Source organism: Rhopalosiphum padi, chromosome 2 (assembly GCF_020882245.1).
Source record: "Rhopalosiphum padi isolate XX-2018 chromosome 2, ASM2088224v1, whole genome shotgun sequence".
Lineage (NCBI taxonomy): Eukaryota > Metazoa > Arthropoda > Insecta > Hemiptera > Aphididae > Rhopalosiphum > Rhopalosiphum padi.
Genome location: NC_083598.1, coordinates 39,121,215 through 39,147,715, shown reverse-complemented (window position 1 = coordinate 39,147,715; position 26,501 = coordinate 39,121,215). Strand labels below are relative to the sequence as shown.

General features: G+C 28.3%; 1 protein-coding gene across 1 annotated transcript in view; it reads right to left on the bottom strand.

Annotated features, from left to right (window-relative positions):
* LOC132921951 (CD63 antigen-like) overlaps positions 1 to 20,670 on the bottom strand; it is a 35,302-nt gene extending 14,632 nt beyond the window's left edge. The window contains exon 1 of the mRNA XM_060985218.1: positions 20,377 to 20,670. Within this exon, the coding sequence (XP_060841201.1) occupies positions 20,377 to 20,436 (60 nt within the window). The 5' untranslated portion in view covers positions 20,437 to 20,670. The remainder of the gene's footprint in view (positions 1 to 20,376) is intronic.
* Between the last annotated feature and the right edge of the window lie 5,831 nt (positions 20,671 to 26,501).

The window sequence follows — 26,501 nt, the reverse complement described above, 5'->3', positions numbered from 1 at the left end:
GAGGAAATTACACACCAATCCTTATAAAATATTATCATAGCCAATAAATTATGTACATCGTACAATCAATATTGTTACAACCTTGAGTTTTTCACCCTGAGTCATCTATAGTCGATATTTCGAACACTGTATAATTCTGTATAATTATTATATCTAATTTACAAATATGCCAGTAGCCTGTTATTCTTGTAGCTGCATGTTATGACATATATAATATATATATGTCACACGCGTAAACAGCGATAACTGATTCACGCAAATTGTTCGTGAATAATATAATAATATCGGGAAGTAATTTTGAAGTCGAAACGACAACTTTATGTTATTATACTGTGTAAAAAATTACAATATTTTCGAGGGCGTTATGAGTATATATGGTCAATTTATTTTCAATTTATTAATACATGCATAACAACGGGCAAGTTTATTGAAAAAAAAATTTAAGTAGCTTTAAATTGCTGTAAATTTTGTATACACAAATAACAAATAAGTATGTAACACACAATGGCTAGTTAAGTGGCGCTAACACATTATAAGATTTTGTAATACATTAACGCGGTTGCACCTCAGTTACCGTCATCATAATTGTAATTACTAATTAATACTATGATAGATATAAACAGCAAATTCTATAAAAAAAAAAAAAAAAATGAACAAAAAAAACTTGCTAACGAATACGATAAAACATGTTGTGAAAGAAAATACAAAATTTAGATAATAAATAAAGCACAAATGTCGATGACTTATTACTCATCATTAACGACTGATATAATAAATCTGATAATCGCATCGCAACTAAATCATTATTATCGAATACACGAGTGTGTAACATAATAATATACAGAGTATATTACCAAACTTGATAACTCCTATTTTTTATTTAATAATACATTTTTTCAATTTCTGATTTTTGGAATTTTTAAATAATATACCTACTTAAATAGTTAAAAATGATGTTTTCAAATTCTTGAAATATTTTTTATTACTTAAGGAATGTGTTTTGGTAAATTTAATGTCTATATTTTTTTAAATGAGAACTCTTCCTCCCTTTTTACTTTAAAAATATCCATTATCAAGGACGTATTGGACTTAACAATTACGACTCGTGATTTACAAGTGCACAGTGAAGTATCATTACAACTTTGGCAAGCCATAAATTATAAAAAATTTGAACTGCGAAACAAAATAACTCCAGTATGTTGTATTGGAGGTAGATAGTATTAGTATATTGAAGTTTTTTTATTGTCAAAATATAATTATCATTTAATATTTGACATGAAACTTATAAATAAAACTTTGCCTGAATATTGCATTTGTCATCGGTAATAATAATCGACAGACATAAATTAATACCATAATCTGTTGTATAATATATAATAACACTTGACGGACGAGCTGTACGTAAATATTATTCCTCAACGTTCCACTATACCCCCCGCTTTGTTTAAAAACTAAGCGTTAAAATTTGGTAAATATGGTAATACAAATTCATACATAATACATATCTACTAATTATATATATTTTAATATGGCTATATAATAATATCGGCGAAAACAATACTTATAGTTATTACCTACCATTAATCGCAATTATAAGAATTAAAATTTAAAATCTATTTTGACGATTTTATATCTTATTGTTATAGTGTACGCTCTACATATTATTAAATGTTATATATATAATTATATAAGTATATAAATTTAATAATATGAAGCTCAGCATGAAAACAGAGTAATAATAACACAAAGCGTAAAGATTGCATCTTTTTAATCTATATATTCTATGTACCTATGTAAGGCTATAACGATATATGTATCATATGATATGTGTATATACGTATTACTGACATAAACTTGTACGTCATAGTTTTATCTCCTGAATCCTGAACGATAAAAAAAATTGTTGAAACCATACGGTATTAGTTATGAGTTATGACAAATTATAAATGTATAATGTATATATTTATATATTATATATATATCAGGGGTGGCCAGCGAAAAGAGACTCGCGAGCCACCAAATATATTAGTAAATATGGAAGAGCCAAAATGTGTAAAAATAAAAGGTCATACATAAATATAAATATACATAAATTTATATTAAAATTTTTTGTAAAAATGTTACAATAAGATGCGAGCCGCAAAAGACTATGACGCGATTTGGCCACCCCTGATATATATGTTAATAGAATATAATATTATAATAAAAACATATAGATGTCAATAAAAGAATAAATCTGAATTAGGTAGTGATATTTTTTTTCATTGTTGACTATGATCTACATTAGTTAGGGATACAAAATCTTCTATGTGATTTAGGTGTAATCATATATTCTACATCATGTACCTACATATAAGTACTTAAACTACACCTATGAAATGTATTTATATACAAATATACAATGCATATATATAGGTACGTAGGTCGTAGGAGAATACTGATCAGAAATGTCGTACTTTTTTATATTTTTTTTTAGGACGATCCGATTCTATCGCAAGTGTCGTAAGAAGAATAAACATATTACGTAGGTAGGAAACCCAGTATAAAACGTGTGCCCACACACACATATATAATCATACATAATACCTCTTTATGTAATTTCAACATACTATTGCTCCAAATATATTTTTTATTATTTTTATAATATATTATTATTTTAGCGCCGCGGCCGTTTCGTAATATACATGTACCTACTTAAAACGTGACGTGTGCAAAGATAATATTATAGCTATGTAATATGCATTATGTATATTTCGGACTGTATTAGTATACTACTGTTTTAGCATTCGAAAAATGAATGCCCCACGTGCATCTATAAGGTCTGCTCTGCCATTCAATGCTCGAGATCGCTGAGAAAACATTTAGCTAGACACAAATGACGGAGATAAATCAAGCATATAGTAGATAGTTAACAAATAATCGATTTCCCGGCGCTTTGCTCGGACTTTGCTCGTAACAATGTACACAATAATTATGTATATTTAGATATACTTACATTTATACATAGCATGCTTAAATTTAAATTATTAGCGACGTTTATCATGTGTGTAGAATAGATATGCACTTGCACTTATTTAGCTAGTTAAATTTTTAAACACTATTGAATCATAAAAAACTGTTTAAGTCTCAGAAATAAAAAAATCTAAGGATAAAACTTATCATTTATATCATTTATTTTTATGAATCATTTACTAGGAATACAATGTTTGACTTCGTGGAAACTAAAGATTTAAATGACTATATTAAGAGATCTATATGCCTCCACGTCGTTCACTAATACTGCCTGTATATCGTATACCTATTATAACAACACATTGAAATATAATATTGCAATGTACTATTATATACAAAGTAAAAAAACAGAAAATATTACGTGATCGTTAAGTGTGTATTTTCATGGATCAAACTATTAAATCTGTGATATTAAGCGCTAACGCGTCTTCGATATAGTTATACACGTGGTGTATACCACACCCGCCCGATAGTTATATTTTACTTTTAAGTATATTTACGAATATATAATGTGGATCAGTGGTCTCCAAATAGTTATCATAATGTTTTACGACATCTAATATATTAAAATTTAAAATATTTATATTGTGCTATTTTATATAAAATCAATATGTTTATGTAAATGATGTACTTTCATTAACGTAAGTAATAAATATATATATGCACGAATATAAATCACAATAAAATAACCAGTCACGGAACTTAGATAGGTATAAAAAACATAGCAAGCTCTGTAAGTTTATATGTTTCATATCATATTATGTTCTAATATACAGCACATTTTTGTATTAAAATAATATAAATGTCACGTTGAAATGCAACGGTATTGTACCTACAAAGTATTTATTTATGTGTATGCACTCGAATTAACAATTATGTAAAATTAAAAATTAAAAGTTGCTCAATGTACATATTTGATATTAGTCGAAGTATGTTGGAATATTAACAATTTACAATGTTAGATGTAATAAATTATATTAATCAATCGTAATTTTTTCTATGTTGAATGTAAACTGCAGATAAATTCTACTTTATTGTATACCATGGGAATAGTTGTTACTAAAGATTTAAAAAAGTTTTTTTCAAAATGCAATTTGATGTAATTATAATATATAAGCTGAAAAACAGCATGCGCTATAAAATTATGAATGCATTAAAAATGTAAAAAAAAATAAAAAATATATTAAATATTAATGTACGAAATATATTAATGATAATAACAAAATTATTGGGGAAGTAAAACTGGTGTTTTTAAGAACGATTTAAATTGAATCGTGCACATTTTTTATTAGATTTCCAATAGATTATTCAAATAAATATATGAATTGCATTTACATAAAAAATCTTTTCCATAATTAAATAATATAATTTCTTAACAGTTCACTGTGAGTTATTGATATTCGTATACTATCTATTAAAATCCATATTATATAGTTATAATTTTATAAATTAATAACGAATACCAAATAACTTCAAGTACATTTTTATAATCTCCAAATATCAAAAGCACTTAATTTTAGTAAATTGGTAGGTACAACGAGTTGGTCAAAATTTCACTAAATCAATTTTGCAAACACTTGGCCAGATTTCCATTAGAACGAGCGCTCAAACAAAAATATTACTGAAACCCTTGCCACCGTCATCGTTAGCAGCGTTCTGTCCACATGATAATCAAAAATATTATATACATTTAACGTTTCTCCGCGCCACATTATATTTTAATATAATATTATGTTTTACCTACAAAATATGATAATAAAGAGTCATCACAACGCTAATCGATTGGAAAACGAAAACAATAACGGTATCACCGGTAAATAAGAAAATAAGAAAATAATATTCCGTCGAAACTGTATCTAAATAATATAATCAGTCACATCACATCGTAAAATCTAAGTAATATATTATTATATTCTCTTTTCGTTCCACGCCGCATATGCAATATTATGATCATGTGCCTATATCATATTTTTACCATCGTCGATAGACGAATATTCACAATCAGTCTTCTGCAGCAGACGTTAATAATATCGCGTTGTATATGTAGTCCACAGTGTATTATAATATTTAAATCAGATTTTAACATATTATTTTGAAACCGAAACGTCACGCTGAATACGTCATATCGTCTAGGCGTATGTGTACACTGAACACGGTAAGGTAAACCCAGCTGCAGCAATGACCTAAATCATAACGATAGATATTGTAGGCAAAGTGGAACTAGAGCTACCTGATCCGAATGCGATCGCTGCCGAGACAATACGATCTGGCTATACTTTCGTATCATTTCTGCGTTCTGTCGTTGGTGTGTGTGTGTGAGCGCGCGCGTTTCAGCGGGGCTTCAGTCCACGATGATCAGGGCATCCGGAGATGTGCAGCGGTAATCATGGATGTCAGAATGATTATAATATTATCGTTAGCCAGCATGGCAGCATTCCGATATCTCGTGAAATGCACGCGGGGCATTATAATTTATTTCATTTTCTTTTTAATTTTAAGAACCAATATTGAAATGTTTTACACCCCAAAACTGTTCATTGCAAAATTTAAATATTAATTTTCATTTGTCCATTTTTCAAAAAAGTATTTTTCCAACTTGTTCATGAGTTTTCAACTTGTTAATGTGTTTTTTTATTGATTTTAGGTATTTAGAACTAAATTCAAGGTGTGCCTGTACATAGTAAAACAGTTTTAAATTAAGAAAATATTGTTATTCAATTTAATCAAAATGTTTTATTACTAACTGATTATATTCAAAGTAATACATTTTAAATACATACCTATTTAGCTTTAGATTTACTACATTTATAATTTATTAATGTGTTTTTTATTTATTTTAGGTATTAAAAACCAATTTCAAAATGTGTTTGTACATAGTGAAACAAACAGTTTTAAATGAAGAAAGCAACATATCTAGTAATTATAATACTAGTCAACCAACCCAATATAAATTAACTTTTACTGAATATTTTCAAGGTGATATTCACTGATGTTATATTACTTGGCAATAAGTTGTTATCCTTTAATAAATTATAAAATATGTTGATTTATTTCACTGTAGTTAATAGTTATAGAATTTAAGATTCTAAAATATTTTTCTGATTTTTTTTTTCATATAGGGGCTTCATCTAAAAAATTGGCTACTGGACTTCAAAATGTCTTAATTTGGGCTTGATCTTATATAAATGAAAACACCTTAATTGTATACCTTTTAACTATGAACACATTACATTTCTCGTGTTGTATAATAATGTGTTTAATATGTACGTATAGGTGCGTAATCAAAACTTTTATAATAATTAATATCATCAATAAGTTAATAGAATACGATATTGCGAGTATAATATGACACACGTGGCAGCTATTGCAAACTTACGCCTATAATAATCATTTACACTGTAGATATGGGTATAACGCGTATTTTACTGCAATAGGTCACTTTTAAACAGTTGAATACGTTGACAATAGTTCAAACTAAATAAATACTTAAAACTTAAGTCATTACCGATTAATTACGAAAACGTGACTATAATAATATAGTGTTATAAGTACCTATAGACTAATCGTTGTCGTGTACTAAGTAAGACATAATGTAAGTATTTCTTACATATTTATTTGTTATAAATATGTATACGTTATATTGTTATCAGTGGACCGTTTGTCAATAGAGGCTGACACTGCGTCTCACCGTAAAAAAAAAACAAGATCTACTACTAATAAATAACTATCACAATAGTCCATATCAAAAAATAATTATTCATAGGAATGTTTTTTATATTAATTAAAAAATATATCGCATGAATATTACACACCGCAAGTATATACACGAATCATATAGAACAGAAACAATTTCCGTCGTCAACCAGTCTGAGAAAAATTCAGTCGCCGCAGCCGACTCTTTTCTACACGTCTGTAGTGCCGTTCAATTCTCGATCAAAAAAAAAAAGTATTCGCATGGTAGTACAACGCATTTGAACAATATATGCAACAGAATAATCTGAGTCAACTTCGTCGATCGCGAAGTTTCTATAAAACATATAAATATTTAACGCCAACAATATATTTTCAAACGATGCAACTGGATTATGTCATGAATGAACACCATATTTTATGATGTACAAATGTACAATTGAAAAAAATGCAGGACTAAGTATAATAATTATACACGATTAACCGCAGTTTATTGCACATTTATTTTAACGACACCGCACCAAAAGCTTGTCGTTTCTATGTCAGTACCTACACTCGTTTTTCGATGTCCGTGTTTTATGCCGTACACGAAACAGTGATCTTAAATATTATGTATAGTCGTGTTCTCCTTATGTAAACCGTGCAGTTTAAAGATGAATATATGTGCAATAATTGTAGGTAATGTAGGTAACTCTATGTCCATACATATTATATCGTATATTATTATATGAAACACGACACGATAATATACGGTGTAATGTGAATTCGGCTGTAAATTTGAAAATAGGTAAACGATACAAATTTGTCGTCGACGCAACCTATATAATTGTATTATAAATTATAATGGAAATAAAACTGCTGTCGAATAAAATATTGGAATCTCTGAGAATATATTAATTTACAACAATAACCTCTAAAACATTTTTACGCCGGTGACTCAAAATTATTGTGATTGCGACACTGTTACCTACGTTAAATCTTAAACAACCAACGAGATTATATTACATTTTATGATCTGCAGAATTGCATTTCATTAGTATGCAAATATTTTTATTCATTATATTATTACCAGTTATCAATCGATGTACGTTACATAATTTTATTATAAGTTGTAACTATATATATATAACAGTGGGGATATCATACATGATTATAAAAATCAGAAACCAACCCCGATGACATCATGCACAACGGATATTTGGCTGAGTACCAATACATTTAAAATAGATACTTATAAATGTATAATAATAATATTCTGTATATTCCGTGTTTCAGAAATAAATAATTGTAAATAATACGTAATTTTAAATTAGATTAGATCGATTCTAATGATTCAAGTGCATTCGATTAAAATTTAAAAATTACCTATATCTTCTTTTGATAAAAGTCGATCAAGCCAGGATTTATATTCCGAAGGTTCCAAAAAAAAAAAACTGTGGGCTCCTAATATGTTTTACTTTCTTCGTCCCTTCAATTATGGAAGTGACATGTCGACATAGGTATAATAATATAATGGCTGTAACACAAAACTTGTTGATGGGGCACAAATTGATTTGAATTTTATTCAGCAAATGTTTTTGGAAAATCGAATATTACATAGTAGGTATATAGTTTATCGACCTAAATTTCACACAAACAAATATTTACATATTATATACAAGTTTGCACAATATAATGCAAAGAATATTTGCATGATAATATTTAATTTTGCAAAACTTTGGATTTTAACGAAATAACAGGTGTACGGTGTACCTATTTACTATATCGCTATATAATAAGTCCTATACATATATCTTTATATATAATATTATGTATTATGTGAATGATATTTATGTTATAATGTGATATAACATGTATATTGTGTGTATCAGATAATAATAATAAGATATTATAATATAATAGAGTACGTAACACTGTGACAATATGTTTTAAACTATAATTTAATACAATATTTTATTGAAATTATAAAAAAAAAATGTTCCATCAAATAATATTATCATAAATGTACATATTACATTATTTACATTATTATAATATTACTATATTACAATAAATTGTATATGTTAGGAAATAGCGGAAATTATCCATTTATATAATGGAACAATTAATTGTATAGGTATCATTGGAGATTAGACATTTTAAGAAATAATGATGATTCAGGATTATTTACATTATTGACTTCATTAGGTAGTGTTCCAAACTTCCAAAGTATACTATATTGACTGGCATTGTCAGTATTTTTTGATCGTTTATTATAAATATATTATTATAACAAAAATTATCTCCAAGCCCGTCGTCATTGTTTTTATTATTCATATATATATATATTTAATTATATTTACATTGATTTAAATTAGAAAACAAATATGCACCATAATATTGGTTTCATATTGTAATAAGTAATAACTATTTTTATTTACTAAAACGTTTACGTTCGTAGATATTCATGATAATGACTAAATACCTAATATATGAATATTTCATAATTGTCCAAAACAGTAAGTTATAAACATTATTTTAAATGGATAAGAAATATCGTTATTAACTTAACAAAATAGCCATTATTAACTAATAATTCGCTAAAATGACTAAATATCAGCACTATCGAAGATAAATTGATGATATATATATACATATAAATATGTATTTATTATGATACAAAATGTATAATCCGACGAAGGCTATCGCCGATTGGTCATGGTAATATAATCGTACATTATTTGTATTATACAGATAGGTATATTATGTTTGGTGATCGTTATACGACTATAAATTATAATTTATAATATATGCATACGATGTATCGGTGGAATATTATAATTAAGTAAATAGATTATAGTATGTGTTATTGTTATTTACTGCAACAGCTGCACGCTACGGACCTATGCAGTGATAAATTTGTAAAAATGCTTAAAAAATATATTTATGTATATTGTATAATATTATTAACAAAATTGAATACTTCAATAAAATGGACAATCAAATTATTATGATTCAATGAATCGATGAATAATAAAAATCTCGATCGACCGAAACCAACAAATCATGCGCTGTTTGTGCAGATCCAATATAATAAATATTACTTTATTATTTTGCATATTATATTACATATTAAATTGTCGACGTACAATTATCTATTGTCCCAACCGATAAACATAGTAGTCTGCATCGTGATGTAGTTCACCGATATTACTATTTATAATTCTTCAACCCGCGTACAAATATTTTACACGTTAAATAATACACTAACTCGTACAATAACCACCATTCTGTAGGTCAAACTCGTTCATTATCATAAATCCGACACATTGAAAGCGCGTTAGTTGTGCACACTCGCGACTTGTTTGCCAATAATACTTCATCAATCAATCATCATTCTATCTCATCATTAGAATAATATATTATATGACGACTATAACACAATATAATAATATACGTAATCATCTGTCATCAAAAGCTATACGGTGTATGAATCCTATTCATTCCCCATTATGATATATGTCTGTATGCGTGCGTGATTGTGTGTGTGTGAGAGAGAGAGACGTGACATATAAAGTAGGAAATCTGGGCACATGATCAAATTTATCTTCTATACTTCTTACTTTACCCGTATAACATAATATATACCTTAGTTGAATATATACGTATTGGAAATTGAAATACATTTTTCTTCGAGTAAATCACATTCGGTACCTATACGATTTTTTTTCAAAATTACATTATATGCAGCACCGTTTGAAAAGATTTAAAGAGTTTCATCAATATTAATATTTATAAATATTTATCAGGTACCTATATAGGAATACATAATAAAAACAATATCAGTGTATGACATCTCATATTATATTATCTTTTTTGAAAAATTAATAAACTTTACTACAATGTTCTATAAAAAATAGAATAATAATATGATTCAACAATAAAACCACTTGGTAAAAACGTCATTACATTTATATTTTCATCGTTACTCAGTATATAGCACAAATAACGATATATTTTAATTCCCAATGTATTTGATAGTTATACAGATACGTAGTTATTTAAATCAGAAATATGATATATCTACAGCAAGAGACTGTACATCACTTTTATATAAACTCAAGAAGATTTATGATAAATCACATGAAACGTTTATATCATATCGTTATTTGTGTTGTTAGATATAGGTACTTACGCGTATTATAGTCACGAAATATTTAAAATTGATTATTGTTTCTATTGCTGTTTATCGAGAAATATCAACTCTCTGAAGTATGATTCGTATAGGTTTTACGCCAAGATGATTTTTTATCTTAATTTTTAGGTTCGTCACACATGACACTTTCGACTCGACTCTGCGCATGACACCTACAAGGGCAGTGCCGCTACAGCCATGACCATGAATTCAAACTTTAAACAATATAATAACATTATATTTCTGGCCTGACCAAGGACTCGGGTTTCAGGGAAAAAAATATGAGAAAACGGAAGCAACACAACAATTGTCCGTTGTAATCGGAAAATACACAATTAATTACTTGTGTATAATATACATATATACGTACTTATTTGCGTACAAAATATAGAAAAAAGTCTTTGAATAATCGTTCGGCGTATTACGCTCAATTATCCTGTCCAGGTATGCGCCGCGCATATTATAATATTGTTTGCGAAAACAATTTTTCCCACGTTTAACAGTTGTTATTTGTATTCATTAATTTTTAATTTTAATAAAAATCCCAGACACTAACAAAGTCATGCATTATAAATGCATATAAATGTATTATTACCTAAATAATAAATTGAATCGTAACGACAATTAATAATATTGTGAGCCAACCGAAACTATTATAAATTAAGTAAATACTGATTAACGACATGGGGAGTGTACGCTGTCTCTCAACATTTTAATATTATGTCGATGTGCATACGTTATACTTTAACGAAATAAGAGAAGTGTATGATTTAATATATATATATATACATAATCTATATAATTTTCAAGACCACAAATTATGTGGTGAACCGCCCATGATGATAGACGAATTATATTATTATATATTATTGTAGTACTCCGACAAATAAAGAAAAATTTCCTCGGTTACAGAGCAGACTCTCTAAGATCTCGGGTAGAAAAGCTTTCACTTTCATAAAACTTATTTGATCCCGTCGTCTCCGTCGACTCCTATGCGCGTATACACTAATATTATATACCATTTTACGACCTTTCTCCGCACTTCGACCAACCAAACGAACATATCTACCAAACATCGCCACCATTCCCGTCATTGTATACTTTATTGCTCCAGTCGATTTCTAATCGGTGTTTTTGAATTTGACTGTCACTCACGACATTTCGAAAATCTAATTAACGATCTATACACAACCATAATATTATGTGCTTATACCACAACACTAATCCTTTATGGCTATACATGTATCAACGTGATATACTGATAATATGCATGATCGACTGTAGTGAAGCAGTTGATTGGACCCATTAAAACACAGATAAATCATAATATGTATAATATATCTTACTTGTATAACACTTATGTGCTAGTGTTTCTTGTCTTTGTGGTAGTCTTAAGGCACGTTTTACGAGGTCACATTTTTCGAATTTTAATACTACTACTCTAAAACGCTGTTTCCTGCCGAACATTTATATAATATTGTTCAAATACATTTTTTATTTCTATTGAAACAGTAAAATAAATATTCGCAATATTAAATATGTTTAGGTACGTTTTTTATTTTATCTTATCGGATTAAAAAACAGCTTTTATAGGGTAGAAATTTAAACAAAAAAAGATCTAATATACTTCCTACAAAGTACAAAATAATATAATAAAATTGTTGGGAAAAGTAAATACTAAAAATGGTTCTTAAAATTGTGTTCACTCGACAATTACAAGTTTACCGAATCAAAGACTTTAAGAAAACAAACTTATACACATATAACATATTACTTACATGGTATAACAAGTGGTGATAATCCTCAAAATAATATGTGTTGTTGAACATATTTCTGAAATGAATCTATCTACAAAGGTTAACTGTATTTAGTTGACAATATTACAACTTTATATAAATCACCACATGCTATCCGCTAGGTATACCAAAGAATATTGCAACACATTATCAATTTTCAATCATAGGACCACATATATATTATTTCATTTTTGGGTGATGACAAATTATAATTTGTCTAATAATTAAAAAAAAAAACAATTATTTGACACCATAACGGAAAAAAAATTTTCAAATTTCTGCTTAGAGCGTATCTATATTCCCGTGCCTATATTATTTATTTCGGGTTGTCGTATGTATTAAGAATCTGAGAATAAAAGTGAATAAAGAATATTTAACTACCAGTTATAAAATGTATAGTTATAATACCTATAATTATAATGTTGTTATTTTTTAACAAATTATATACATATTTTATTACTGTACCTACTCTTCGTAATACAAGGAAAAACGAGTAACTGAACATTCATGTCTTGTACTCAAGTACTCGTGTGTGTTTGAAGACGATATAATATAATAAATATTAAATAATACCTATGCTTTCACTTCACTAGCACATTTTTTGTATCGTACCCATTCAAATAGGAATAACACGGTCGGTGCGTATTGCTATGTATTATATTATTTTGTACCAGTACCGACACATATTTACATTATTATTATTACTATCATTATTTATTAATATTATAATATTAAACCGTATATAAAATAATAACACAATGATAATATAAACGTCGAGAAGCCTGTTTGTATACACGACACAAATAAAATATAGAGCGAACACCTAATATGAATTGTTTAGTCGTTACGAATCGTTAAAATCAATCGGTAAAACCGATACTTAAACAATATCAAAACGTTCTTATTATTATTATCCAGACAAATCGTCTGCAGCTGGACGGACTGTGATATACTGATACGTATTGTCTACGGCGCATCGAAATTATAATATTACATATTTATATGCAAATTACCACGTCTGAATATAATAATAGGTTTTCATTTAATACCATGTATTATTATTATTATTATTATTACTAAGGCGGGAGAGACGGGATGAGACGGCAGTGTGGAAAGTATCCGCGAAAAATCACAAAATATATTATATTACAATTTATAATAATAAATAACAATAATGTTAATATATATATATATATATATATATTGTTGCCTGCGGGTGGACGTTTATGCTCCATAGAAAGTCACCGCTCTCGTGCGTCTATATCCATGACAGCGCGCAAGTATGCAACGTGATCCACGAACCGCTACGAAAACTAGTTTTTGGAAAGTTCCGTCAACCGCCAGAAGATACGACACCCGCGATAACTTCTCTGATTATAGTACGAAAAAAAAACACTTTCGACTTCGTCTAAGATTTTATAAGAAATCGCGTAGGCATATACTATTATTATTATATTACATTACGACCTGCAAGTTAAACTATTCAATAGTTATTTTGTTTATATGAGCGTTTAAACTTTTAAAGTTTATAGATCAAGCAGCTTAACAAAAGTTTATAGCAAACCCAGCATTTTGTACATCGACATAAATAGGAAAACTAACAAAAATTACCAAGGAAATTGGTACCTAAAAAATTAACACATTATAATTTATATATAAGTACCTAAATAAACTCATTGTACATAAATATTATATTAGGTGATACTTTAGCCATCGCCATTTTTGGAATTTAAATTATACATTTATTCTAATATTCTGAGTTTTTTGTAAGTTTGAAATCACACAAGATAGTTGTAAACATGAATTCCGTCAAAAATATAATGTATTTTCAATATTTCAAAACTCAGAGTTTTAATAATTAAACAAATAAATAGGTCAAACGTGGTTAAAGAATCGGGTTCTTTCCGGTTTATATAAATATATATACACAAGTACCTATAGTACCTACTGTGTGTCTAAGCAAGACACGAGAAAAGTATAGCCCATACCGAAAACGAAACGTTCTACAATCGCGGATAATATGTAATTACAAAAAAAAACGACCTTATTATAATTTGTAGCCCACGCGCTATTATAGTGAAACTACGTGCCGCCATCGCGCTTATATTAAATAGGTGTACAAGTGTTTTACAAACGAAAAAATGAAATCTCCGCATCATCAGATCAAATGAATACCGCACGCGAATACGTTGTAAAAATACTATCATACAGTTCAAGTATTAGTATACGACATTATTTATATTATATCACGTAAATTACAACTCGTTGGTCAGAAAGAGATGCATTAAAACGTTAGTCGTTACACACATATACCTATATATAGATTAATTATATTAAATACCTCATCTAAACAGCTGTACAAGATATGAAATCCCGAAAGAAACTTTGCGTGCAACACGCTAACGCGTACGTAAACGTACTTAAAATATATACATAATGTACAATGTACATAATAAAATATAAAGGCTATGATTCCGTATAATGACTTCTTATCTCATGTATACTGCTCTGACGTCGTCGGGTGTATATTCTCGTTCGCGGAGGTTTCACCGTTGTACGAAAGTATATCGAAGTGCCCAACCTACGTGTCGTTTTATATGCGGCATAAGATCAACACAATCGCATATAAATATATAATATTATGTTTTACACAGCACACAAAAAAAATAACAACACTAAAACATATATTAAATCGCAGATGTTACACGAGTTCATGAAACGATTCGTAACCAGCCGTGTCATTATAATAACGATCGACCGGAAATATATTCGAATATTCGATTGTTGGGTTATAATGATAATATAGTGAAACGAGTCATATTATAGACTAATCTATGTATCAACCAAATAGTTACTACGGACGGATTCCTTTAGAACGACATTCGGACACATTTGCTAGACTATTATAATATAATTATGGCGTAGGTATGCACCACATTTACTACCATACCGGTCAAACATAAATTGGTCGGTTGCACATATACATTATAAACTAATATGACACGGTACGTACCTAATTATCGCAAACCCCGACATAATGATAATAGTGTCACGAATATGTATATCGTTGTTACCGAAACACTGGACTAACTGTTCATGACAAAACGAAATGTACAAGCGTTACTATATGTCGTATATATTATAATGTCTATATGTATATATATAAATAAATTTACGTTTGTATGGACTACTGAACCGATTGGCACCAAATTGTGGACACGTCCACACTCATCTGAAAGTGTTCATATAACTTAGTTACGCCGCCGATTTGTCGTATACTAATCACAATTATCATTTATTATTAATACTTATATTAGTTATATTACACTGAAAAAAAACCCCTGGTAACATTGACAACATCGTCTTATTAAACTTTAACAATATTAAATAAAATATAAGTTTAGGTTAGCGGGGTGGATTAACCTGCAAGCAAAAGCTCTTTTTCCGCTTTCAAGCCGGATATTAGAGGCTAAGAGAGCTACAGCCCAGTGTGCAGTATTAAGAACGTTTAAATGAGGGCTCGATTTTTCAGTTATTAATTATTATCACAACTGAGTTATAGCCTGACTAGCCTGTAGAGTGTAGGTACATACTAAACGTGATGGTCTTCACGACATACCTGCACTGTGCATCATATTATAAAATTGTGTATTATAACAGATGTAAAACGCAAGACTTTGAAAACACTTATAACTTTATAAGTGATGGCTCATCACCGGAAACGGCAATTGTACGGGGCACGACTTTTTCTAGACCGAACATGTATTGTCGTCTTCGCGAGGCCGACGGTCGTCGTCATTCGAAACAAACGTTATAAAGTAATACAAATATACAATACACGCATTATATATTACTACGAGTGTGTGTGTGTGTGTGTGTAAAACTCTCCAAGTCTTTCTACCTACATAAAAAATATGACTCCGGCCCCTCATTTTACGACTGTTAAATTGTTATTATTATTATATACCATGTCAGTTAAATATGCTTTGTGAGAATTAAGATGTAAGCAGTATCTGTCGACTTCCAACTGATATAAAATATTTATAAATAGTTAATGTTTTTACTTCATTGGCCATTTCAGTATGGTGCATGTAATTTTTAAAGCGGTACCGTGGCTGCAGATGATAATAATTAATAATAAATAATAAAATAGTCTCAGTTTATTCCTTAAAAAAGTGAAAAAAAAAAGGCTAAGTGGACTGAATTGCAGGATCTATACAAAATACAATTGCAGGACGTCATAAACTGTTTAAATCCTGGTCACCGATCTCAACCAGTGACGTATTTGAAAGTTTATCTATATAGTGATTGGGAAGGAAAGTGAAAAAGTCTTGTATTATAAAACGGGTTGTATGTTTTTCTTTTCGTATGATCATCCTAAACTCACCACTCCAAACTACAATTGTATAAATAATATAATATTTCATCAAATGTCTTAAATCGTAACTTTCCAAATAAAATAACACAATGTTTATTTTCTTATCAAAATCAAAATTTAATTTAAAAACGATGAAAAAATTAAAGAAAAAGATCTCAAAGAGAAATATCTGCATCACATTATAAAAACTTGTATTATTATATATGATGTGGTTAAAGTATTTTACTTGTTATAATAAATTATGAATTTTCTTCGATTAAATAAAATGCAGACATTAGACAACACTCTTGTAATACAACGGGGTATGTTACGTCGTACCTAAATGAAACCGGCAACTGCGGTATTGTAGCGTTAAATTCATTTCTTTTTAATATACGCTTTTTTTACGAAATAATACCTATATGAACAATACTTTGCGTAATTGTTGTCATGCAATGTCTGGCTAATTTTAGTTAAGTACGCGACAATAATCTACAATTTCAAGAATAATTATTATATTTATATACTAGCTGTTATTAGATATAATCAGAATATCCTATTATTACTTATTAGTTATTAATGATAAGTTATTAGTAAACTATTATGATTAAACTTTGTGCAAATTATTTTCGCAAGTTTGTGTTGACACTACGATGACGAATGACGGAAATAAAATAAATAAAGGTAAACAACAGTGTGTACTCAGCCGATATCGATAACGTTCAAATGTGTTTATCGGAATAAAAAATTAACTGATTTAAGGCTAACGAAGGCCGCATATGGACAACTTGATTGGTCAAAAACTCACAACTCATATATATACGTGTTATGTATTTATATTATAAGTGCAGTGATGCTCTATTATTACTTTAACCGACAGACATTTTTCCCACTTGCGCTTGTGGTTTATTAAATAGTATGTATTTTAGACTTTAGTATTTATATATCGTATATTCTGTTCCCGTTTTCGTTTCATACCCACTACACAGGTAACTAACTACTACATCATATAGTTTAACAGGTATTATTTCACTAAAAAAAATCAAAATTTATCATGTTAAATTCCGAGGAATCACACAATGTATGACCAATAATCGGTGCTTCTAAAAAAAATATTAATCGTATGCAAAATTTTTATTATTTTATTTCACCAAATGTATTACATATAACTTGAAAAATAACTTTTATAAAAATCAAAAAATTGAGTACACGCAGTAAATAATTGTTTGAGAAGTGATTTCTCTGTGGTGTTACACGGTAATTTCTAAATTTTTTGAGCGGAGCATTACTTACCGTCAAACATGTGGTTATTTCTATATGGAAGAAATAAAAATAAAGCCTAAAACATCCAACACTCGGATATTCCTATAAAAATAGAAACTACTTTAGAGGAACATATTTATTTGCGTAGTGTTACTTACGGTGTGTGCGTATACAATATGCATCAGTTTTCTACTTCGGAACGATTAATTTTCTCGCAAGAGATCGAAAAACAGTGTACAACAACAAGCACGTGTAATGTTTATTATTTTAATAATGGTATATACTAAATAAACAAAGATTGGTAGGTGGTTGTGCAACTGCAGCAGTCAATATCCAACAGTCGAGCGTATTATGCATTCATGGATTTAGCTCCGTACATGAGTAAACAATTTCATAATTTGGTCGTCGTCAGAGTAGGTGTGTTATCCTTTCGTGGTAAACTCATATAGCGATGCGCCGTTGTAGGTGGGCGCACTTACGTGAGAAAAACAGCCGACCGATTTAATTGTATGCAAGTTTTTTTTGGTTGTCATGAATTCATTATATGGTTTTATTACATACCTACAGAGTACTATGGACTACAGGTATACTATGGCCTATATCCTACATGTATATACATTATTATCACCAACGCCGCCGCGCGTGCACTCGAACATTTTATATAAACAAAGTCGAGTTTACTGAAATAATATTCGTCACCAGGCCTTAACGAAAATAATCTGTCGTTTAGAGTCGTTCGTGAGTAAAGTTCGTTTATTTTTCGTTTGATTGCATTCGATCGTAAGTTATAGAACATATGCTATAATATCGTACATATTATATAAAATATACAATCAATAAACGATTTAAATGTTTAAAAAAAAATCTTGCACTGCAGTCTCTAGCAATCCAGAACTTCAGACGGTAAGCACCGTACGCTTTTTGTAAACATTTCATTTATACACCCGAAGAAAATAACGTTTTGGTTTTAGTCAAGACAAGATTGGTTTCTTTTTAAGACATTAAAATAATAATATACACAGTATTATAAACATCCGAATAAAAATATCAATCACCACACGTATTCGGATTGAAGGGGAGGACATGTCGATTCAAAACGGAAAAAACGGTCGTATAGAGTCTAACGTAATAGCTATGCTATAATAGGAAAGTACACATTATATAAACAACATTAAATCGAAAGTCCGATATCCGTATTAAATTACTATATATATATATATCTGATCAAATATACGACGTTATAGAATTACTACGTACATATAGGTATATATAATGCGTATCGCCACATTAAATATATCATTTGAATCGATTATAATATTATTCGTTAAAATGTGTTTAAAAATGTATCGATCTAAAAGCCGCTAAGTGCATATAATAATTTTGTACCTACTACTGTAGAAGGCGCACCTAAATGTCGATATATATACAATAAGCTAAAGAGGAATAGGTACCTATATGGCTATATTATAGGTGGACAAATCATACCAATATCATGATAGCATACCTAAATGGCTAAAAAATGTGCAACGTGCATGTTACTACATTAACATAATATTAAATACATGGTATTGTATTACACCCGTATAATATTATAATAATATGACGTGGATTTAGGGTTATGGGTTTTATATAATAATATTATGTATAATATAGTGCAGTGTTTCTTAAACTTTTTGAAATCACGGAACACCAAACAATAATATTTTTGTATGCTATCAAAATTATCTTCAAAAAAGGAGGATACTACTAAACACGACAATAAACGGCAACAATTATTATATAAATTAAATATAATAAGAACTATATTATAGTGTATACAGAGTGTATCGTATCGGTTCTCTCGTTTAAATTTACATATTTTATGTTATCGTCGAATTCTCCGTACTATTAATAATATTATTACACAACATGTATAAAAAGTACGTCCTGTATATTATTATATAGGTACTTCAAGATATTTTAGTATCGTCAAGACTGAAATAGGTACGACTAAAAATATACGTATATAACATTGCATTGACAAATGTGCACCTGTATTTATTTATTAGTAATAAAAACGTTGAACAACTTTTGTAGGTACTCACAGCGAACGCAAAGTTGAAAAAAAACAAAATGTATTTGATCGTGGATGTGCCTAGGCCCATTTCGATGCGGTTTTATGCAACTGAAAACAGAAAAAAATGTCTCCTGACGACGTCCGGACGTGAAACACTGGCGAACTTACGACAATTAAAAAATATATAAATTACAATAATAAAATAAACTACGGCGATGACAATGAAGTTAGTGTTATCAATGCGTTGTGCGTGGTGTAGCGTACATGAACGGCGGCAAACTGTAGCGACTAGTGGCGAGAGAACGTGTTGCTTGCATTTGTTTTGATCGTCTTGAACGGAAACGCGAACCACGAGCGTGTACGCCGCCGACAGGTTGCGCGACCAAAACGGCAACGGACGAGACGCCATCTGATGGTATAAATTGGTAGAAACCAAAAGCTCAGATAAAAGTTGCGAGGTTCCGTTGTGTTAATAATAATTTATAATAATCTCCTATAGTAATATCTACCGTGGTTCAAGTGATACACTGCAGTGGTGACATAATGTTTACACGGAAAACTGGGAATACTCAACCGTGTTAAGGGTATGAACATTTTACTCGTGTTATACCTATACTATTTAAATATTTTAATTGTCTTCAATTTATTTATTTAAATTAAATATTCGTTCAGCACTCGTCTCCATTTATGTTACCTCTACTCCCATATACGAAATTATTTGAAAAATGAATTATATTTAATAACAAATCATTTAATTTAATTTTGTTTTAACTATTTACGGTTTACTATACGTCTACACCTAACATTTTCAAAGTGAGTTGTGTTTAGTATTACGAACATTCAACATACAAAACATGTAAGTACAACTTATAATTATATAATGATTTTAAGTTGATTTTCATGATATTTTATATATATAATCATTAATCATTATTCATTGGTAGGTATGTATCTTTTAATAAAATTGTTTATTAAAACTATAGCTACTTAAAAATAAATTATATTTAGAAAAAAAACTTTTATTTAGAAATGTATTGCAAAATTGGTATAAATGCAATTTAGTTCCCACTCGATTTTTTCGGTTTTTTTCTTCCCAAAATGTGTGTTTTAAAACACTAAAAACAAAAGTCTAATTAAAAAATTCTCGCAAATTATTATTTTGGAAGTTCTTTCTTTCCAAAGTAAACGCTGTATACGTTGCTTTCCTACGTTTTCGTATTAATATTAATAATGATTATTAATACATATTTTAGTTTTTACCCTGTAATCTATATGAGGTGGTTTTGCATAACAAGTCGAGGGATATTTTCGATTTGTGGAGGGAACGACGGCGCGGAGGAGCGTAGCGACGGTTGCCGATACACCCGTAGTCACTGCCTAGGGTCCTAGAGATATTGGATATTGTGATATTGTGTTAATTTGTTTTATTATTATGAAGGATTTATTCACGAAAATAAAACATTATTATTTATCAGTTTTATTGCCTTTTGAAAGTTGTTGAATATAATAATCTAAGTATAATCTAAATTTTTCATCAAAACTACTTTAGGTAATAATATTATAACAAGAAAAAATATTAATAAGAGCCAAAAGGCCAAAATACAATACGAAAACGTAGGATAGCAAAGTATACAGCGCTTCGCGCATGCATGCGTAAATGCGTAAAATCGTAAACTTTGGAAAGATATAACTTCCAAAATAATGATTTGCGAGAATTTTTTAATTAGACTTTTGTATTCAGTGCTTTAAAACATACATTTTGGAAGAAAAAAATCTAAAAATCGTATGGGAACTAAACTGCATTTGTTCCGCAAAATTATTATCATATTTGCATTATAAATGTAAATCTGATTTATAATAAAAAAAACATCCTATTTTCATAATCTGGTTTTTTGAATTAGATAATATACTCAAATTCTTAAGATTTTAGATTCTGAGCAGAGCGATGTATGTAGTGATTTTAAGTTGATGTGTGTTTTGTTACAAAATGAATATGAAATAAAACAAAAGTAAGCGCCAAAATAAAATTTGCCAAGGGCGCTACGGAGGGTAGTTACGGCACTGTACTTTTGTATTACTGAAGAAGTTTCCTGTGATTGATATAAGCTTTTATTTTTCAAATGAAGTTAATTCTAAAAGGATTAAAATATTTACAATTAAGATTAAAGTACTAAAAAATAGTTTTTCAAAAATATAATATAAATATAATATTGGATCCTGTGATGTTTATTATTTTCGGACAATTTTTATAAATTATAAATGTTATTAAATACTAATAATATGTTCAAGTCACTATTTTCCCTGTATTTTCCAAAGTTTATTTTTCTTTAACAAAACTACTTGTTCAAATTTTGATTTTGATATGTAAAAATAATTCACTAAATAACTTACAATAAAAAAGTGAAGTTCTCATTTTAAAAATAGAAATGTGTATTAATCACAGGACATTCCTTAAGTAAAACAAGAAATTCAATAATTTTAAATTATAGTCTTGAGTATATTTAAATTTCCAAAAATCTCATTTTTGAATAACAGCATTCATGAATAAAAGAGAAGTTAAGCTGTTAAGCATCATGCTTGGTGAATCACTCTGTATAGTTGCATACAATTAAAATTTATATAAATAAATACGAATTAAATAATTGTAAAACCCCTACAAAACTGATTATATTTAACACGTTGACCGCCATGAGATCTAAAATGAGAAAAATTTTCAAATTCCTAATGTGGCCCTTCAAAAATATTAATTTGTGACCCCTGGTATATACTATCTAAATTCTAAATTAGATGTATCGTTTCCCGATTAGTAACTTGAATATTTATTCTTACTATATTCTACACCAGGGGTCTCCAAAATTTTTATTGAAGGGCCACAAAAAATATCAAATGCTCTTAGCGGGCCAAAAGTTTATTAACACATATAATTTTTAATTTTATGAAAATATAGGTATACAAATATAAGTTAACTTTAAATCTTTTTATAAAATATTGTCTACAATATACTTAAATATAATTGGTATAAATTTAAATGATAATAATATATACATTGTAATTTTAATAATTTTTTTTTTTTTAATGAGAAGTATGAAATTGATGTTTTTCTGCTAATATTCGATCGAATTGAGGTTGTATGTTGCTAGTTCCAATTTTCAAAATTGACTCCAAGTGTTTGTCAGTCATGGCCGATCTATATTTCGATTTGATGTATTTCATTTTAGAAAAAGTTTATTCGCACAAATAAGTCGTGGCAAATACAGATATATATTCAATTGCAAATTTTTTTAAATTTGGATACTGTATATCTGGGAGAAATTTATAAAAATCAACTAAAGTCTCTTCACAGTTCACGATGTTTGATTTTCAGTGCATCATTACTAATAACTTATATTATTCATACTAGTATTATCATATAGGTGTACTTATAGATTTATAAAACTTGATGTTATATTGTTATGAAAAGCATACTCTACCATTCAGTGGTACCAAGTTCAATTAAAAAAGTGCTTCAATTCTCACAAAATCCCACCTAATTCATTATTTAAAAACTTAAGAAAATATTTATGGCACAAAATTACATTAAGCCATACAGGAACGACGTAGATACTTATAAGTAAATAGTGGATATATCCACTATAAATTTGTTAAAAAATAGTATTTTTAATTGTATTACATTACAAATTACAATGTATCTATTTCAATAAGTCACTGTTTAGTGTTCACTATTCACAAACATTTTGATACTGGATGGCATATGCAACATACATTTATAGAATAGGAAAAATTATTTTTGTTCTTAGTGTTCTTACTAATTTACTATTTTATTATGCAAGAACAGAATGTTAATAGGTACCATAGGCGTGTGCACGGGGGGTTCCGGGTATGCCTGGGCACTCCCCGACATGTAATCGGGGCTCTAAAATTTAAGTCCTATAGCAATATATGCCATATAGGTCCTATTTTAACTAATGTTACTAGAATAAAAATTATATTTTTTCTAAAATATGTTGTAAAAAATTATGTTTTGGGATAAAAAAAAACAATACAACTTAAAATTTTTTAAATTTGCGTGGTAAAACTTATTATGATTATAACAGCTAGATTTTATTGACTACAAAAGTAAAAATAATAAATAAAATATACTACAATTATCTTGAAAATAGATTTTAGATCCAACTATCTAATGAAATATTATATAACTTGGTACTAGTAATAGTAGTAATACTACTGATTAATATGTGATAATGTGATATAATGTAAGTAATGTTTATTCATGCATTATAATTTATTAAAATATGTACATGTCTTGTTAAGAGAGGGCCCGAAAAAATTGTAGGCACCCCCCGAAATTCAGGTCTGCGCACACCTATGATAGGTACATAAATATGAAAACATTTTGAGATACTTTATAATATTGAATTATAATTTCAATTAAAATAAAATTTACCCAACATTAAGTTAGATGTTTGTTTACCTAAGCAATACTGCTTAAGTTCCTAGTTCCTACTTTATACTTACAATAGTTATAGTAAAGATAGTGTTAACTATCTTGGTTAAATATTTTTACCAACCCAACCAACAACCTTTTAACAAAGCCTATATAACCTAACTTTACCTAACCCTCCAGAACCATAACATAAATAACAATTTATAATTCCATTAATTAATGCAGTGAATATTATTGCATCTTAATTTTTTTTATTTTGTTAAATTAAATTTTAAAATAAAAATGTAAAGCTTAATTTGGAAAATACCAATATTCTTCAAAACTATTAGTTGAAATCATATGTATATATCTAAATCTATGTAATTGAATTCCATTTATACTCAATGGGTGCAAAGGCTACATTTATTATTATTATTTGAGATTTATTAATGCAGAATTTATACATTTTGATGTTTAACGAAAAGGTAAGATCAATAAAAATAACAACTGTTATATTTTGAAACTTAAAAGTTATGGAATAGAAGAAAAAATTTAATAAACTTTAGTTTAAAGCACAAAATATTAGGAACACATAAAATTCAAGGAAAAGAAAATTATGAAGATGTTGGGACTGAAATTTAAAATAATCAGAATAATGAATATTTTTTTGTTTAATAAAAGCGATAAGAATATAAAACCCTTTCAAAAATCAAACTTCATTAAATTCAGAAAATATTATAATACACAGTGATATTCTTTTTATTTTATAAAAATGTCCGTGACCCTTGTTAGCTTATTAGTCGGCCATGAAAGAAAAATATGAAGATAAATAGCTTAATATACCATTATAGATATACTGTTATAATTTTAACTAAATAAAAAAATTGATTTATGTAGGAAGTATTTTTTTTTTATTATCGGTAATATTATATATTAATATTTGATATAAAAAAAATTATTGTGATATTTGTCTTTGATTGTTTTCACATAATAAATTCCACTTTAGCTCGATTTTAGATAATGCAATCCATAAATAAACTTGGTATGTAGTGGTTTATTTTTGACGTTTTCAGATTGAATATTTTAGGAAATACCTTTTCACATAAACATATTAAGTTGTTGGAAATATAATTGAAATAGCTTTAGTCAATAGTTTTGTTTAATTTTCCTTGTACAAGTGTGCCCAGAATTTTTTAAAGAAGTTTCAATAAACATTTGTTTATGTTTACTATCACACAAAAGTACAATTAATTGATTATCTGTGAGTAGACAGCGATAAAAACAGTATAATAATCTAGATTTGATAGATTTAATGAATCTGGTTTTGATTCTATATTCATTCTTATCTTCAAATTATATGAAATAGTACAGTTTAATCATAAATTATTGTTTTGAATGTCATACCATATACAGTCGTACAATGATGCTGGTAAGTACATATCATAGTATGATTTGATATATATATATTATAATTATTTTTAATTTATAATATATTAATATAATATCATATTAAATTTAAATTCTACATGAAATTTTTTTTTTTCATAATTTACTATTTATTATAGTTTTATAGTTTTATTAACTAATTATTTTTTTTTTTTTTTAAATAAAAACCTGCCACAACCCATTTATAAAGCCTACAAGACCCAAAAATTAGGTCACAACCCACCGTTCTAAAACTACTGATAGCATAGATATATGCATATCTTACAAATAATACTCAATTACTA